Below are 20351 nucleotides of genomic sequence, written 5' to 3'. Positions count from 1 at the left end.
ATTAAAGTTGAACCACAAGTCAGCTAGTGAGTGCAGCTTCATTTAGCCTCCCCTAACAAAAAAAATCACGCTCTGCCCATGGTCAGGCCCCAAAAGTGCTTATAGTTTGAAACTAGTAATAGTAGGCTTCTAGACTAAGTGCAAGTCAGAGAGCGATGACTCTAGACTTGCACTTTGGGACTTTAAATTCTCAAGTTTTATCCAGGATTCTTGTAAAGCTCATATTCCTGTTGTGTTTTTGGTTTGTCCAATATGGGAGGGAGATTGATCGATTTGATGTGGATACACAAATAGATATATTAAACCATACTTAGGGGCCTATTTATTAAACCTCAAAACTGGTCAAGTTGTTGAAGGGGAAAAACTCAAATTTTTAGAGGAAAAAATAACTAGAATTTTTCAAAAATTTATTATGCTATAAAGATGCTAAAAATTTAAATCCAAAAATACTCCAGCTAAAAATAGTCAAAATCATGTAGACGTCAGTGTCAGATGGTCCCTGTAACAATTGGAACATGTTTTTTACCTTCAGGATTCTCAATAGTTTAGGGCTGTTTTCATTCGATAATCTGATAAATTCGAGTTTTGGGGGGTGACCATTCGATAAAGCCAAGCCTTTGAGTGCAAATTAGAAAAGTCTGCATGATTTGAATTGACGCTTAATTTTGTCACGACTTATTGTAGCACTGATTTTTTCGAGAAATTTGATTGGTAAGGGAAGTAAGGGGAGTAAAGGGATTCAGGTTTGGGAGTTTGGTTGAATTTTTTTTTTAATAAAGAGAAAAAAAAAATCTAGTTTTAATCAATAACCCTCATAGTTTTTTTAAATTAAACTACAAGTTGAAGACTATCTCATAGTTATTTTAGGTTAAGAAATATGCCCTTGAGTTCAACATTTTGGTCTAATGAAACCTGCCTAACTGTTTCTAGTTGATTCAAAGGAATGTGAAAAAATACCCTCTGAAGTCTCTTCAATTTGCCTCAGAGGGGGAAGAAAATTCAAAATCCAAGATGGCATTCGGACCAATCACTACATAAGCTTTGTACTAAAAACTAGTTTTGGTAAGCCTTTATTTTCTTACTTCCTAAAAAGCCATCCAACCTCTTCTTGAAGCTATCTAATGTATCAGCCAGAACAACCTCTTTTCTTCTAAATGGATGCCAAAAGTACCTCTAGTCTAGGTCCTTCTTCATCCAGCATTTGCCTAATATAGGATATAAATGGCTTGTAAATGTTTACGTTTCAGGTCCAAGACTTTACATCTATCATCATTGAATCTCATCTGCCACTCAGCTGCCCAGATTGCTAGTTTGTCCAATTCCTGATCTCAGGATGCTAAATTTTGCTTCAAGATTTTTTTATCGTTGACTCAATTTATGTTTGATTCTTTTGCAACAAACATTAAATGTTCAATGTCAATCTCCATCTGCCTCCAGAACAGTGACCACTGAGCAAATTATTTCCAGTAATGGATCACTGAGTTTTCTACATTGCTAGTATCTGTATGTTTGTTTCATGCTTGTGTAGATATTTGTCATGTTAATGAAGTCCATGAAAATCCCAGGAACAAAACAGTCATGTTAAAAAAAAAATCTACAAATATATCTATATTATGGATTTACATGGGTGCAGTCACCTGTGACTTCCATGTCCCTAAGGGAGGCCGTGCAATCTGAAAGTTTGACAGATATGTTTGGCTTACCATAAATGAATGAGAGATGAGTTTGGATATGTGCTCCTCTGTGCCTACATTTATATTTCTATTCCTGCTGATTAACTGCTTGTCATAACATAGACAAGCTCCATGATGGCACTGGACAATCTGTAAGTGCATGGAAGCCACCTATTGTAACTTCAGACTCCACAAACTTGAGTATTGTTTTTGTTCCTGATATGATATCAGTATCCTTGTTCCTGATATGATATCAAATTTGTTTTGTGTGTATATGATGTAGTTCTAAGCATTATATGTAAGACACAAAAGACAAGCATGGGTTACAAGTTTTGTAACCTAAACCACTACCTAGACCTAAACAATTAAGATGTTAAACAGGAGGCTATTACATACCTCCAGATTGGCAGTTGAAGTTGACTAGAAAAAATAATACTTTAATTATATAAACCCTTCAGAAAAAAAAGAGGCCCTGAATAGAAAGATAAGTAATGAAAATAATCAGATGTCTATTTTAGCCCTAGCCTATGGTTTCAGTGGTCAGTGGCCCGTGGCCCCAGCCCCCAAAAGTCTAAATACCAGGCTGAAGAGATGCAGAATACCAAGTCAACTTATTTACAATTACAATTAAATAAGCCCTATTTCTTTTAATCAAGGTGAATCCTGACTAGCCTACCCTTTCAACCTTTTGACCAAATGGTAGCCCGATAGATACCGATACCTGATCATTTAGCAGTCACCTGATTTGGCATTTGGATGGTGATTCTATACACATGCTAATCCAGTCATCTGAAAAATGGGTTTACCAGTATGTCCAGTTCATACTGAGCAGCCGCTCATCATAATTCGAGTCATTGGGACGTCTACAAACTAATACTTAACAGTTTGGTTAAAAAATGGACAGGCTGGCGAACAGTGGCTCCCAGGGTATACCCAGCTTGAATGTTTTCCTGCCAACAATATGTTATATCTCATTAATGCAGACAGGCTGTTATCAGTTCACTATCTATACTTCACACACACAGAGAGACGAGCTTCCCAGTCTCCTCCCACTATTCCCAAGGCTGCAACATTCTAACATCCTTCAAAGGTGATTAACTTTATAAAACTTAACACAGCTAATGCAAATACACAACACAATATAGGGTCTGTGTTTTGATTGAACCATTGCTTTTGATTGAACCATTGCCAGCAACATAAAATATAAAGCTTCTGGGTTGAAGGTTACACTATGGTCATATTGCTCCCTCAAGCCAGTGAAATGCTGATTGGCACAAGGTTTAAGGCTCATTCTTACCAATGGGTGACAAGAGAGAAAAGACAATTCTTCAGAAAATTCAATTAAAAAAGAACTAACCCCCCCCCCAGGTACAAAAGCCCCCTTCCACTTCCCTCCATTGCCCCCCCCCATCTCTCCCTTCCTGCAGAGTCTATTATGTAAAAAAATGCCCCTGTTTGAAAACCTGAGCTAAAAACCGAGAGCATTAGAGTTCCCAAGCACCATGTTCTGTCCATTTGGATACTTGTCAGGTCTCTTTAGTGACAAGGAGCCTGCAGGCGCATGCGCAGTTGAATCGGTTTCCTCACTAGCTCCAATTGTGTATGCACCTGCAGGGTGTGTGTTGGCGGTGAGAGACTAAGAGTATTGTAATGTACAGAAGGTGGCGTCCAGCTGCGCTGCTCTGCATTTTTAACTTAGGTTTTCAAACGGGGCACTTTTTTACATAATAGAGTGTACGGTGACGAGAGATGAGAGGGGCCGAAGGAGGGTAGTTAAGGGCGACTGTTGCAGCTAAGGGGGTTTAGTTCTCCTTTAAATGCAAGTATATTTGGGAGTGAGCGCATATGTTGAGTATTTTGTGGGTAACTGCATTTTCACACCTTGGTTGTAATATTATCAATTGCATATAGAAATAAATCTGTGCCTGTAGGCTGGTTATAACTTAAACTGTACCTTGTAGACCTTTCATTGGCAGCAGGAGCAGTGGGAATCATGAGCAGGAATCAGCAGGATTTAGAAGGCAGGAAAATGGAAGTATTTATATTCCCAGAAATAGGGCAAATGAATGCAGGGGGGGGGGAATCATCTTTGAAGAGAAGAAGGGGAGGCACAGGGGACGTCATGTAAGTTTTAGAAATTCATGATTTTTTAATGGAAATAATTCTCTCCAGTTTTTATTTTCCTTCTATGCAAATTCATAATTTAAAGGTAGTAAAAGGAGCATCAACCTTTCCCTCTGGATGAGAGAGCCTTATCTGCCCCCCGGCTTACATGCAGGATATCTCTGTCTTTAACTCTCTTCTAAAATGAAATAATGGCGCAGGCCGGAGGACCTGTTATGTAGAGAATATATGTGAGATATTTGTTCGACCTGACCAGTGCAAAACGGTTGACAGTTCATGTTGCCTGTCCCGAGACACAGCATGTGGTAGGCCATTTGGCAGCTGTTTAGTTATTCATCCTTTAGGAGATGGCTATGCCAGACTGTGTCTATTCATTTGTAAAATATAATGCTACTCTAATATTTGATGCAGTGCTTACAGAAGCCTCTGAATAAAGCTATGTACATAGAACAAATACTTTATGCCAGTGGGCTGATGTTACTGAATTCATTCAAGGTGCCATACTTATAAAATGTACCAGCAAACTAAACCTATTTAAATAGTTTTCATTAATGTAATTGTAGCATATATGATGCGCTACATTAAAAGGCAATGACAAAAATGAATATACAGGTATGAGATCTGTTATCCGGAAACTCGTTGTCCAGAAAGCTCAGAATTACATTTTAATCTTAATAATTCACATGTTTTAAAAATATTAGCTATTACTCTGTAATAATAAAACAGTTCAATGTATGTGATCCCAATTAAGATATACAGTAATTCATCTTTAACTGTGGCAAAACCATCCTACTGGATTTATTTAATGTTTTAAATTATTCTTAAAGGTAAAATTAAGGTATGGTGATCCAAATTATTCTGGTTAACAGTTCCCATACCTGTACATTGAAATACATCATATGGGATCCCTGCTATACATAATACTGGGTGCATTAGTTAAAGGGTTCTATAACTCCCAAGGGGTCCAAACACAAAATCACTTCTGCACACCACTTACTTGATTTATTAGAGTGCATTCACTTCCTTGGATGATCCCAGGACAAATCCTATTCAACGATTTTGTTTGGAAGAAGCAAACATATTCACCAGCAATTGCCTTTTAATCCATTTATTGCAGCAAAAACAGCACAAACTTTTGGGGATTACCTCCTTCCTCAGGTGCATTCCAAGGGGTGCATTCCTACCACAAAACTAAAGAAAAAAGTTTTATGGAACTTCATGAAAGGTGGTATTGCTGAATATGTATCTTTCTTGATAATGGTATTATGGGTTATAGACTGTTACTATTTTGTGCTTTTTTCCCAAAGTATGGACCCATTATCCCGAAGCCTGTTATCCAGAGTGCTCCTAATTACGAAAAGGCTGTCTCCCATTTTATCCACATTTTTGAAGATAATTTCCTTTTCCTCTGTAATAATAAATACTTGATTCAAACTAAGATATAATTAATCCTTATTGGAAGCAAAACCAGCCTATTGGTTTTATTTAGGGGCCAATTCACCAAGCTCGAGTGAAGGATTCGAAGTAAAAAAACTTCGAATTTCAAAGTGTTTTTTGGGCTACTTCGACCATCGAATGGGCTACTTCGACCTTCGACTACGACTTCGAATCGAAGGATTCGAACTAAAAATCGTTCGACTATTTGACCATTCGATAGTCGAAGTACTGTCTCTTTAAGAAAAAACTTCGACCCCCTATTTCGCCATCTAAAACCTACCGAACCCAATGTTAGCCTATGGGGAAGGTCCCTATAGGCTTGCCTAAATTTTTTTGGTCGAAGGATAATCCTTTGATCGTTGGATTGAAATCCTTCGAATCGTTCGATTCGAAGGATTTAATCATTCGATCGAACGATTATTCCTTCGAACGTTCGATCGCAGTTTTTGCGCTAAAATCCTTCGACTTCGATATTCGAAGTCGAAGGATTTTAATTCCCAGTCGAATATCGAGGGTTAATTAACCCTCGATATTCGACCCTTGGTGAATTTGCCCCTTAATGTATACATGATTTTTAGTAGACTTAAAGGGCACCTGTTGGGTAAAAATGTTATCCCCAACCAAAGGTGTGGGCTAATAGAGCCAACATTCTGGTTGGAGATAACAGTAGTTTTTTTTTTAAAAGCCCCCCGCCAGCGCTACGCTACCCGCACCGTCAGGGAGCTCCAGGTGCGAGCAGTCATGTTGTGTCACTAGCATGAGCATAACTCGTATGTGATGTCACACAAATGCACATAACGAGCAATTTGCGGCACATTTTCATTATGCGCATGCGAGTGACCGGACATGGCTGCTCGCACCAGGAACTCCCTCCTGGTGCGGGTAGCATAGGGCTGGCGGGGCATTTTAAAAAAAAAAAAAAAAAACTACTGTTATCCTTTGGTTGGGGATAACATTTTCACCCAACAGGTGTCCTTTAAGGCATGAAGATCCAAATTATGGAGAGATCAGTTATATAGAAAACCCCAGGTCCCAAGTATTCTGGATAACAGGTCCCATACCTGTACTAACGCCATATATTGAAATGAGCTCCTTTGCAGCAGTTCATTCATGGTCTTGCACAGTTGGACATATTGCTGTATGAAAAACCATACACAGTAGGACATATTTGTTTTAATTATGTGTTTAATAGCAAGAAATATGTTGTTTGCAGATGCTAATAAATCTGATAATGAATAGCGACCTTTCCTTTTTAGAAACCTTGAATCAAGAGTTAAAAAAAATATCATTATCTTTCTGCCTCCTAATGCAGAGGTGATGTAGACGAGACACAAAGAAAGTGCTCAATGTTACACTTTAACTCTAGAAGCAAAGTCTTAAAATAATTGACTAGAATAGTGTTTGTAGGTTCAAGGGCAGGCAACTCTGCCACTCTATTGATTCCTATTAGAGTACAAGCTGAATATGGATTACAGTTTAATGGGAAATGCTAATACAACCCATTATAGCACCTTATGTTCCGAGATGACAAGGATTAATTCTTAGAACCAGTTGCCAAAGGCACCTCTTGCTTCTGTATATTAAATTAGTGCAGCATACATAATGGTGACCAATTCAGCACAGAGATGAATCAATGGATACATTTTCTAACAACTGGATAACTTTATGCCACATGAAGGGTTTTGTCTCAGCGATTTATGCAGAGACAAGTTGTTGCAACCTTATGCCTGCCATTATCTCCAAGTAAAATCAATGGCAAAACAGACTGGATGCACACGTGGGATAATGTACTGGAGCTAATTAGACCAAAAGATTCATGGATGAATTGTGGGGAATGCTTGCTAGTTCATTATTAGTTCATTATTCACCTCTTTTCCCATTAACTATTCTGGAAGACAGTTGTCTTCATGGCTTATTTTGTTCATACTTACACCTATATTGGGCTTATTTACGACTGCAAGTTTGATACAAGCTAATTTGGTTCAACTTGCCATATTTTTACCTGTAGTCCAGTGTTTTTGCCATAATTGCAGCCATGTTGGGAGTTGCAGTGGCATAACTAGCAACGGGCAGGCCTGGGTCCAGATTTTGCACCCGGGCTCCCTATACAAGTTCCTGGTACATACCTCCAAATAATTCCTTCTGCCCTGCTGTCCTGTCATCACTTATCATGCCTCCGGTGGGCCCCAGCAATTACGCATCTGCACAATAGTACCTGATGCATCAAAACACATTCAATTGCTCATTATATCATATAAGAATAACATTTTTAAAGCTGGGATTGCATTGCTTCCGGCCCACTGTGTTTAAAAGATGTTTGTGCGTGAACATATTGATGCCAGTCTGCAGTGCCTATTGATGCCCTGGAATTACCTCTGCATTCTACAGCGTCAGTAGACATACTTGCATACGATTCAGAAGAGGCAGTACAAACACAATGGCACCTGGCACAGCTATACAGAAGTGTAAGGAGCTGCAAGCACCTTTTAGGAATAGCGTCATCAAATGCAATATTTGTGTAATTTTTCGTAAAAGACCCCTATTGAGTTTTTGATGCTGTCTTGTACCAACAGATCTGCATAGAGCCCCATTACTGAACTATTGCTCTTCCAGTTATTCCTTTAGCAACCTCAGTTCATCCTTCTATGTTATAAAGTTGCCCATTCCTTGCTGATGAAATGCAGCCCCATAGAATGATGCTAACAAAACGTTCCGAGTGGGTTCAGTGTGGGTAGTGCTAGGTTTGGGCTGTAAATATAGTTTTGAACCTTTCCATACATTGCAACTGGTTCTTTTTACAGAATGGCGTTTGCTCCCTTCCCATACAGGCTGGTGTGTGACTGAACTCTTGATATGTTTGACCCATACCTATGTGTTTGTGAAGATTCTCATTCATTCAGGTCATGGTATTTCTGTAGAAATAAATCAAATCAACTGGACGTGCTGTGTTTTTTTACTTGAATACGTTTCACCAGTCATCTGACTGGCTTTTTCTCAATTCAGAATGACTTGAGAAAAGATCTTTCCGGAATAAATGCCCTGGAATGTTGCTCCAATCAGCATAATCTGTTTATCACAATCAGCAAGGATCTCATGAAATTATTTGTTGATTTTATTAGCATGATTGAGGTGTTATTAATTAAACCTACCGGGGAGAGGGGCCAAAATAGCATTATATGCGCAGACAATAGATGTCTCACCCTCCACCCTGACGCTATTCAAACTTGGTTTTTCAGTTTTTACATATATGACTTTTATTCCAGAAAAATCTTATTACAAGTCATTCTGAAATGAGAAAGCCAGATGGATGACTGGTGAAACGTCTTCAAGAAAAAAGACAGCAAGTCCAGTTGAATTGACTTATTTTTACAGATATGACCCAAAGCTACAGTGAATAATGGTGGTCCTGATGTGATGGCTCTCCTGTACAGGTCAATGTGCTGAAGCCATCCCTGATTAGCTTAGGAAATACAATTCATTTTACTTTTGTATATTTTGTGAACCATTTGGCCCTTCTGAGCTTGGCTACCCACAAGGGACAGCCCTATTGTACTCTATGGTATTCTTACAAGGATAATGCAGCACATGCAAACGGGGCCCTTTCTGTGTAAGACCAGAAGCAGAACATCTGGGCATGCTTTAAAACTTTACTCAGACCAAATAAATAAGTCTGATAGATTTGGGTCTTTTGCATATGTGCTCTTTAGCATGCTGTGTACTGCTGTCGAGAGCCACTTGGAGTGGGGTGCATCGGCCCACTGGGGCTGCCACCTCAAGGGTCCTCCCTCCACCCCATCCATGGAGGCTCCTGACCAGCCCGAATCCCCCTCCAACACCCTTCTGCAAGCCACAGCACCCCTTCTCCCCCCCCCCAATGCATACCTCCAAGTCGCATCACTAGCTTTCTTGTCTGTGGCCTATAAATCAGATCTACCTGTAGGCCAGGCAGCAGGTCTGGGAAGGCGGGACACTAAAGCTGGCCATAGACGTTGAGATTTTTAAAAGATCAGATTCTGATCGTGAGACCACGATATTCTCAGAACGATCGTACGAATTTACCATCAACTAAAAAGACCAATTTGCCAGGAAAACAAAGGGGAGCTGCCTGCTTGGCCCTGCAAACATAGATAGATTGCACTGGGACCGAAAAAGATTTTTTTACCTGGCCGATCAATTTCCTGACAGATGTCTGCCGAAAAATCGTAAGATGTACGATCGTTCGAATCCCACTAACCGCACGATAATTTCCAAGGATTGGTTGGACTTCCCTAAAATCGGGCGCTCGGCAAGAAGAATCGTCGCGTCTATGGGGAGCTTAAGGGCTGGGGCTCACCAGGTTGTCTCCCTGTACCTCGCCAGGCTAGTCCGAAGCTGACTCTTTTTATCTGAATCAGAATTGCATGTAATACATTTATATGATATATGCACAGCTGTAACAGTGCATAACTTGGTATGACAAATGAGAAACAAAAGTTGATTAGATGACAATGGTCCACAGTGTGAATTTCAGGCATTTAAGAAAAACCTGGAACCGCCACTTTTTAGGCTGAAACGACTCTATAGCATGATCTTATGCCCATTGTATTCAAGCCAATTATTGCACACTTGGAGCCATAATGAGTATGCCGGCTGAAAAACTTTGGGTTAGGCAGATGAATCCCCTGAATCAGAGTTCTATAATGGTATTTAAATTGAGATAAATTTGTCTGTCTTTATGCACCTGTTACTTTTCTCTTACAGTATAAAATAGAAGCAATGATGAATTAATAAGGGAAATAATCTGTATACTGTGAGTTGTTTCAGGTTTTCCAGGTTTTTTATTCATGAAATGGAAAGCTTTTTCCATTCAGACAAAGGGGCTTTGCCTCTCATGAGAACAGCAACCTGAAACAAGTACAAAGAACACAAAACCCAAAATGAATCACCAATGAAAATGCTGGGTAAGAGAGTAACATTTTCACCTCTTCTTTAACTAACTAAGAAGATAAATAGCTGCCATAATATTTGAGTGGAATTTTTAGCTGCTACGGCAGATAAAACGTCCCATATTGGAATATCTGTTGCTAAATAGCTGGGTATTGGCTCATTTAATAAATAAGTGTTTAATGGTTGGTTAGTGGTTAATTTAAAACATTACAGGACAACCCTAACATTTATGACAATTACTTGTTAATCCAAACTTATTTTTAGCCATAAAATGGGAACCATTGGGAAAATCAAAATCTCTACCCAGTCAACTTTACCAGCTACTTTTTTACCTGTTATCAAAAATGCTTGGAACCTGGGGTTTTCTGGATAAGGGGTCTTTCAGTAATTTGGATCTCCATACCTTAAGTCTAGTAAAAAAACAATTTAAATGTAATTTAAATAAATCCAATAGGATTGTTTTGTATCCAATAAGGATCAATTGTATCTTAGGTAAAATAAAGTACATGGTATTGTCTTAATATTATAGAAAAAGGGATTTTTAAAAAAAAAATTGAATTATTTGATTAAAATGGAGTCTATGGGATATAGCCTTTCTTTATTAATGGATCCCTTACCTGTACCTTTTTAAAAGCGGCCCTCCACATACAGCTCGCCTGGCTTCTTGCAGATCAGAAAGTTCTCCATTGGCTGTTTATAAATTTAACCTACTTCTCTTTTCCAATTGTTTTTATGAGTAAATGAAACTGCACATTTCATGTATAGTCTGAGTCCCTGTTAATAATACTGGAATACAGGAAGAAGCAAGCATTACCTGGAAGTCTGCACTATCTAAAGCCAGAGAAATGTGTTGGCCAACCACTCAACTTCTTCACTCGCATTAGGTAGAATTGATTTTATTATTTGTTTTGCTGTCAGTAATTTATTCAAAAAATTGAATAAAATGACTTGTCAGGTTTGCCTTCATTTTATGTGCTGTAAATTCTATCCACTAAGCTGTCACTGCTCATTTTCAATCAGCCTATGATATCACTGGGGGACAAGAAATTAGGGCGAGGAAGATAAGAAATAGAAACAAAGGATGACAAGTAAACAATGTAATTACACCATGGTATGGTTGGTGCACTCTGAGTTCACTGTTCGTTGATTTGAATCTGTAGAAAGTATTCTGCTTCCTTTAAGTGGCCTTTAAGATTTCTCAGCAAGATGGGGAAATATCTGATGCATGAGTAGAGTACATTCCGGCCAACAGCCAAAGCAATTATAGAGTCATGCAGTCAGTGGCGTAACTAGAGTGCGCCAGGTCCCCCTGCAAAAAAAATCTTCAGAGGGGCCCAACGCACTCCAATCCTCATCCTCCCGCCCCTTCCCGCCTTCGCCCACATCCTGCCCCGCCTCCATCCACTCACCACTCAGACTCTGCCCACCCCCACCTAGACTCCGCCCACTCTCCTCCCCATGCCGACTTGTGCTCTGCTTCTCTGCGACAGGTAAGAGAGTGGCTGGGGAGGCGGGGGTTTGTTAGTTATAGACCAGGGGTCCCCAACCTTTTTTACCCGTGAGCCACATTAAAATAAGTAAAGTAAAAAGAAGTTGTAGAGCAACACAAGCATGGAAAAAGTTCCTTGGGGTGCCAAATATGGGCTATGAGGACTGGCAGCCTACAGGAGTAGGGATGTAGCGAACCGCCGCCGATGTGTTCGCGAACGCCGTTCGCGAACACCGGCATAATTTGCGAACTGTTCGCGAACTGTTCGCGAACTTCGATCATCCGAAAATCGTTCGATTCGAACGATCGAAGGATTTTAATCGTTCGATCGAACGATTTTCGTTCGAATCGAACGAAAATCGTTCGATTTTAGCGATCGAATGGTCGAATGGGCGACCGATTTTGACGCGAACGCCTATTGGCGAACGTCGCGCGACGTTCGCGAACTTGCGGCGGACGCGAACAGTCGAAGTTCGCGCGAACTAGTTCGCCGGCGAACAGTTCGCTACATCCCTATACAGGAGTTTCTGTTTGGCAGTACAAAGGTTTTTATGCAACCAAAACTTGCCTCCAAGTCAGGAATTGAAAAATAAGAACCTGCTTTGAGGTCACTGAGAGCAACTTCCAGGGGGTCGGAGAGAACCATGTTGCTCATGAGCCACTGGTTGAGGATCACTGCTATAGAGGAAGCAGACCCAGCAGTCCGGTCTCCTTTTCCCGAGCCCTCCTGCGCAACTGCTTCCTCTATAGTTACACCATTGCATGCAGTACTTACAACTGCTGGGAAATGTGTACTTTTGACACATTAGTCCCTGAATAGCTCATATATAATTCAGCATTAGGTGAGGTAATGTCACAGTTGCACCCATTAAAATGCACATAGTGCTTCTGCCATTTCTTTAGTGCATTGCTAAGCCCCATGTTAGGTTCTGCTCCTTTTCTATGATGCATGGCTCTCAGTTTAGTGATAATTATGCTGCACTTGATTTTGCTTCCGGGTCTCTATGATCTAGCGTGACCTATATAAACTCCCAGGAATAGCTGTGGTGAGAATGCAACATTATACAGGTTGGTGCAGGCATCTGGTAAATTCTGTTTGCACGATTTACTCATCCCAGCCTAATGCGCTGAGATTCAGCTCCCACGGGGAGCCAGCCTCAGGGCTCCTCTGAATTCTGTCAGTATCTGGATGGCACAGTTTGGCATATCCACAAAAATAGTTGAGCTCTAGTTGCTATAGTGCTCAGCAGTAGAACAGAAGAAAAAGCAGGTGATCCCCCTACAGGAGTTAAGTGGGGTATTCCTGGGTCTTATACTATCAGCAAACCTGAGGGTCCAACTAGACATCCCAAATTATCTTTAATATGACGCTCTTGCGCCTACAGTAACACCTCTGAAAGGGCAAATAAGCATAAAATATTTTTAGCGATACGGTAAAATGCTTGAAACACTATATAATTAGGGGTTAAATCTACATATTGATGTGTTTTCTAATCCAATTTCTCTGGCTTGTGGGGTGCCTTCCCTAAGCAAACATTAAGTTGTTGTTAGTACTACTTTTCCAGCCCTTGTGTTGCCCCTAAGGACTGACTCCATCCATAATCCTAAAACAATTGTCTAACCAAAGTGCTTACCCCAGGACTGGGAATCCAGTGGGACAGTGATTGACACACAAGGGGTAACTGCATGCAGGGATGATGTGTAGCACCCATGTGCCACATCTGTTTATCTCTCAGGCTTTTTCTCACATTGCAAACTAATCCCATTGGGTATTGCTCAAGAACTTCTGTAGCTTTGGATAGCTTTTTTCGTTAGTTGGCCATATGTTGGTAGCTGTTACTAAGTTAGGCGCTGCCTTATTTAATATACAATATATCTTTAATGATTTCCCCCACCCCATGTGTGCTTTGTAGAATCACAATTACTAAAAGTTCATTGATTTTGAAAGAAATTATATGAAAAATCATATCACAGTTGAAGATGAGTGGGCAATGCCTCACCATTGGGCAGTTTAGCAGTAACTTACTTTAACATGAGGCCACATTCATCAACCTAGTGCCACTAATAGAATAAAGCTCCATTTTCTGATGGCTCAGTACTCTTCAGACCAACACTTGCCAAAGCTTTTTTTCCTTATAAAAGTATAATATTCCAATAACTATGCAGTTCTCATGCCTACAAATTATGTCTGTACTGTATTTACAAATGCCAAATTAAAAAATTTCATTTTCTTTTGCTTTCGTCTGCTGCATTCAGTGACTTACTATCTGGCATTTAGAGGTGCATATACTAAATGACAGTATTATATGTTGGGGTGAGGTGCAAAAGTATGAGCTGACATTTAGGGGCAGATTCACTAAAGGGCAAATTGTTGCAAGCAACCGCTTCGCACACATCGCACCACTTCGCCAGGTGCAAATTCACTACCACTACGCTAATTCACTAATATGCCAAGTTGCGCCCTGGGCACTGAACGCTGGCGACTTTTCACAAGCGTTTATTTGGCAGTGCAAGCAATTGATAGCTAAGATGCGCTAGCATTCGTTTGTGCTTAGCGAAAATTCGCTAGTGAGCTTGCGCTTAGGTCAATTTGCATACAGTGGGTAATTTAAAGTTGTATGGAGGTCTTTATGTGAAATGTTGGTGCAAATGCTCGAAGCTACCACTTTTTATTACAAATGTCCAGGGAACCTCAATAAAGACAAGAGAGTTAATATAATGCCCTACTCATGAGACCACTGTAAAATGAATGTTCCATATGTTCCCCAAAAAAAGTTTGTTAGGACTTTTGCAGGCAATCCCGCTTCAAAAAAGGAAAAGTCACCAGTGATGTAAGTGACAGAAGATTGAGGAAGATCTAGGTTCTTTTTAGTACTTTGCCTGGTCTGAGGTGGCAAAGTGAACTCTGGCGAAAGAGGTAACATTCAGTAAAATCCCGACTTTAGTGAATTTGCGGAGTAACGAACTTTCGCCAGAACGAAAAGTCGCCTGGTGATAGAGTGCGAATGAACGCTAGCGACGGTCTCTTTCGCTAGCAAATTGGCACCTGTTAGTGAATTGGCAATGTCCCTGCTGGTGGCAACGCTGCCGAATTGTTGCTAACGTTAGCCACTTCGTCCTTTAGTGAATGTGACCCTTAGGGTTAATATGTCTTATCAGTACTTGAGTTTGTATCACTTGTGCAGTTTTGGGGCTCTGCTCACCCCAAGAAACACCCAGGCATGGTTCTGCTGGATGGTTTTACTAAACCTCTGAGCAGACCTCAAGGGAGAATTGTCTAAGCAGACTTCAGCTAATGTATCACCTTGGTATGACACTTGGGTGACTCTCTCATGGACTAGTGTACAGTGCAGGAGGCTGCAGGTTACTATTCCCTGATGTTCATAATGAAAGTATCAATTAATAGCTAGACAATATAATCTGACATTTGTACTTTAAAGGGGTGATTCACCTTCAAGTTAACTTTTTGTATGCTAATTCTAAGCAACTTTTCAATTGGACTTTTTTTTATAGTTTCTGCTATATTTCAGCTTTCAAAAGGGGTGCACTGACCCCATGTAAATAGCAAATTCTCTGTAAGGCTACAAATATATTGTTATTGCTACTTTTTATTACAGGTATGGACATTGTTATTCAGAAACCCATTATCCAAAAAGCTCCAAATTACAGAAAGACTGTCTCCTGTAGACTTCATTTTATCCTAATACAAATTTTCCTTTTCCTTTTTTCTCTGTAAACCTTGTACTTGGTCCAAACTAAGATATAATTAATCCTTATTGGAAGCAAAACCGGCCTATTGGGTTTATTTCATGTTTAAAAGATTTTCTAGTAGACTTAAAGTATGAAGATTTAAATGACAGAAATAACGGAAAGTTCTGTTGTCCGGGAAACCAAGCATTTGGATAACAGACCCCATGCCCATAAAAAGATGAATCACTTAAAAACCACAAATAATAAAAAATGAAAACCAATTGCAAATTGTCTTAGAATATCACTCTCTACATCATACTAAAACATAACTCAAAGGTGAACAACCACTTTTAAACATAATCCTCTTTGAATGAGACATTTTTTTCCAGACAAGGGCCTCAGATTCTATTCTGCGGTACAGAACAGTTACTGTATATCCATGTAACTGGACTGTATAGAATCTAATGTTCTGCACCGACTATTGAGATCTGCAGTGACTTAGTCATCTGTTCTCTAACCAAATGCGGCTCCGTGACACACACAGTCAGCAAACAGTAGGTGTGATAAGCCCATCACCCACAATGTTTGGAAAATGTGACACATAAATGACATAATCTATTTGGTTTTATACAATAGACGTTACTTGAAGCAATTTATTATGTTCTCATCTGCGCTCTGTGCACGTATAAATATTTATGAAACCTCTCTCTTATATTTAGTTTTCTGATTACGTGCCGGGGAAGGAAAACCCCATCAGTTATAGAGTCTGAACTCTATTTAATCAAATGAACTTAGAAACCACTGACCTTTTTTAAACAACAGTGCAGAATTGTATTGTATTGTGTTTATTGTATGTTCCAGCGTGTTGCACTGGTGTGTAGTGCTTAAGCATTAACTTTATATGTCACTATCTTCATGTATATCAGAATGAGGTGGTGCACTGCTCACTGTATTATTTAATGTATCATGTACTGTGCCACTTTTTAAACCATCAGCAAGTATTGATCCAGGTAGCAATCTTATTTTGGGGTCAGAAAGCAATTTGTAAATTTGCAACTGTTTTTTTTTTCATATCTAGGTCTAATTGCGTCAGAGTGAAATCATTTTTAAGTATTGCTTTGTCACTTTTGGCACAAACATTACTTATGTTCTCTTTAATTCAAACTTACGGCTTTTTGTTGTGCCTCATATTGTAACGGTTGGCACCCTAAATCTAGAACCGATGCCAAGCACCCTGGTCTTGGTTCATGCTTCTGCTGGTAGCAGCCACCTCAGCCCTCAGCCCTAAGCTATTCAGATGCTGCCAGGTCTTAAAACGAGAGGTGCAAGGCGAGGGGTTCTAGACAAGCAGAGGGACACAACTGTAAGGCAAGAGTCTTTGGGCTGAAGGTCACAGTACAAGGCGTGAGACAAAATCGTAATCAGATCAGGCCGGGTCGGGTCAGGCAGAGAACAAACATAGTCAGGCAGGCAAGGGTCAAACCAGGAAGTCAATCAGAGGGATAATGCATAATCTGCGTCGTATATCAGGCAAGGGGTCAGGATACAGAAAGTAGAATTATCAAGAACAGGCAGGGGTCACAACAGGTAGTCAATAACAGGTTTCAGAATCAGAATAGCAAAAGCTAAGCACCAGGAACAAATCCTATAACGGGCAAGGCCCAGTAATCAAAATAGGCTATTTATACCTTTAAATTTTCCATTGTGCGCTGGGGTCATCACGCCAGCGCGCCAGCGCCTTTAAGATACGCCGAGGCGCTTGCGCCCTAACAGACCAGCACCGGCGTGTAAAGAAGACCGGAGCGGTGTGGTGGGCATCCTTGCTTATGCTGCGGCACGCGTCCCCGCTGCACCTGGTGTACACATATCCAATTAGATTGTAAACTGTTTAGCCAAGGCATCTTTACTTCATACCTTTAGTAAGTGCTGTAGTGTCCAATATTGTGGCACTTTATAAGGTAATGACACTTATACAGCCATTATTCATAATATATTAATATGTTTCACCATGATAGCCATCATACATTGAATTTACAATTTCTTTATGCCATTCTTTATGCCATTATGTATCTGCTGTGATTCCTCTTCTAAATAATCTTCATATATTTTTAGATCTGTATTTCTCTACCTGGTTGGATCTTTGATGTCCATGCTATAAGGTCCTGTTTAGGGCACATTGCAGTGAGGTTGTGCCACGTGGGACAGGTGATTTTATGTTGATAACTCTGTTCCACCTACACAATCAATTCAATGTAGGAATTGGGGGTGTTTTTTTTAGAAAAGATAGAACAAAAATGGAAAATGGACAAAATAAAGCAAAGCTAGAGGGGAGTAGAGCAAGACAATTGTATGGAAAGAGAATAAATAGATGACAAAGGAAGGGGGGTAAACAAAAGCAAAAGTGTACAGGATTAGATAAAGATTATAATATAGAAAGAGAAATAAGATAAGGATAAAGAGAAAATAAAAGGGGAACAAGGAGGTGAGAGAGAGAATGGAAGAGTGGAGTGAGTATTGACCCTAAAGTGGAGGACAACATCATTACTTTTTTAGGGTTCCTGGTAGGAAGTCTTTCAAAGGCTGCTTGGGTATCCCACTTTAACTTAATCTGTAGGTCTGAATGATGGAAGCCCAGACATCTGTTCATTTTGTTGCATGACTCATTATTACATATTTATAAATATTTATAAAACAAGTTTCTTCTCTTTATATGTTTGAATTAAAGGTGTCCTCTCACAGCATGGAAGAGTCAGCGTCAGACCCTCCCTCGCCTGCTGTTGTTTGGCAACCAGAAGCCAAATCCCCGGGCTCCAGGATACAACAAATGGATGCTGCTGATCTTGGAGTTACAGACCAACATTCTCCATTTTCCCAGGATGCTACTGCTGCTGAAGAGGGGGGCTCTCAAGTGGATTTGGATGTGCCGTACCCTGACTTGGCCCCTGTGGTTTTCTTCTGCCTCAAACAGACCACCACCCTACGATACTGGTGCATCAAAGTGGTTTGTAACCCATATCCTCTTTAAAGTCACCCGCCGAGGGGTGATAAAATGCAGTCATTCTGTATAGGATTTATTGTGGGATAGGGAGAGGTCATGGTTTGTCATGTAGCCAAAATCTGTTCACCATGAGGTTTTAAGGGGCTAATCTAGAAATATCTACACTGTTTCTTACCATTTACACTCAGTGCAACCACAAAACCAACATGGTGACTATTTCTAGCAAGAGAGAAATACAGTTGCATAGTTATCGATGGATGAACAGATAATTCACCATAATTCAACATGCAAGTGAAAAGAGTCATGGTGTTCCTTTCCAATGACCGGTGGTGAATTGTAATGCAACACAGATCATTTCTTTAACATATCTAGATTTGTGTTGATCGTACTAAAGTAATAAATCGTTTTTCTTATATTTGGCTAACCATTCATTTAATATACATGCTGTTTCATATGCTGTATAATATAATTTACAGTTGCTGTGTGTACATGCTAAAGCAATATGGCTGCACCCACAGAGCTCGAAGTATGTTTAAAAAGCTTTTCTCTGTCCATTATCTATGCCTACATCTCCAGAAATGAATATTTTACCCTTTAAGTTTCAGGTTTAACCTTTAGACCATGTGTTCATTTGGAGATAGGAAACAAATGCTTGATGTATTTGTGTAATCATCCAGGGAGCAAGCAAATCGCTAGCATGGAAAGTGTCAGGCAATGGCTGGATCATTTATTCTTCTCGGCGCAGTGATGCGGTTGTGTTGTTGGTGCACAGGGATTTGGCATGGATCAGAGGAACATTATGCAAATGTTGGCTGCAAATTTGGAATATGTTAAATGGTAGGTGTACACAAATAACTTGACCTCTAGAGCAGGATAATGCAGAGGCCATGGAATCAACAAGATTATAACTAAAAATATAAAAATATAACTAAGCTTTTTGAAAATAAACATAATTTCAAGCAACTTTGCAATATACATCAATTAAAAAATATGCAGACTTTTCCTGTTTTTTAATAGTTTCTGACAGTTCCCTATGCCTAGCCTCTGCTGTCCTGCTTTCTGACTACTTTGCTGAGCTGGCTGACTACTGTTACTTTGTATCAACAGCCACCTGTCCTCAGCCTGCATCCTCCAAACCCCACAATTCCCTGCACACATTATTTCAATAAGAAATCACAGTGCAATGCATTGTGGGTTATGTAGTTCCTGCATGCTGTCTGTAAGCTGTGGAGAAGTTGTTACAATTTGTAACATCAGTGTTAAGTCCTTCCTTCCCTGCCAGGATTTCAAATGATGCAGAAAGAGAAGAACTGTTAAATAGCTGGATTTCAGCATAGAAAATGGCATTTATTCATACTTTTTGAAGAAACAGGTAACTGTAATGGATATATTAGGGTTTTCTGTGTCATGTGGGCCTCTTTATCAAATTTTGGTTTGGAAGCCGGAGTTCCCCTTTAGTGACAGAACAGTGAGCATGCATAGAAATGGATCCTTCTCCCTATACAAATGAGAAGGAACACTGTTGCCAAACAAATACTTACCCCTTGTGGCTATGCCTTTATACTTTGTCCTGCTTGTTAAAAGAGAAACTGATGCTCTTCGTTCCTGATACGAATGGTCTTTATACTGATGCTAATACATTGTGATTGTGGTAATAGCAGCAGTGAGAGACATTCATCTCATTACATAGTAATATATCTATACATTTCAAATGAAAAAAAGACACACTCTTTCTGTTAAGCCCTCCACTCACACATCACTGACCCTGAATATATATTAAAACATTTAGCACAAGACCTTCTTTCGTCTGATTACAATGGATACCTTATTGTCTTTAAGAAAGTAACGGATCAAGTTAAGGCACTAAAATATTAAAAGGGAAATTAAATTTTCTGCATGTAATTCTAATTGTTCATCACTTTATTCTAATGGGATTCAAAGGGAAGCATTCACCCAGCTCATTCTTATTGATACTATTATTAAGTATTTATACTGCAACAATATATTTCACAGC

At 39.8% G+C, this 20351-nt stretch overlaps 1 protein-coding gene across 2 annotated transcripts in view; it reads left to right on the top strand.

The window, feature by feature from the left end:
• cacna1i.S (calcium channel, voltage-dependent, T type, alpha 1I subunit S homeolog) overlaps positions 1-20351 on the top strand; it is a 359329-nt gene that overhangs the window by 9015 nt on the left and 329963 nt on the right. For both annotated transcript variants that reach the window (XM_041561633.1, XM_018259873.2), the window contains exon 2: positions 18065-18351. In XM_041561633.1, coding sequence (XP_041417567.1) covers positions 18080-18351 — 272 coding nt within the window. In that variant the 5' untranslated portion in view covers positions 18065-18079. The remainder of the gene's footprint in view (positions 1-18064; positions 18352-20351) is intronic.

This window comes from Xenopus laevis, chromosome 4S (assembly GCF_017654675.1).
Source record: "Xenopus laevis strain J_2021 chromosome 4S, Xenopus_laevis_v10.1, whole genome shotgun sequence".
NCBI lineage: Eukaryota > Metazoa > Chordata > Amphibia > Anura > Pipidae > Xenopus > Xenopus laevis.
The sequence above is the reverse complement of the archived record's forward strand: the minus strand, read 5'-3'. Positions and strand labels throughout refer to the sequence as shown.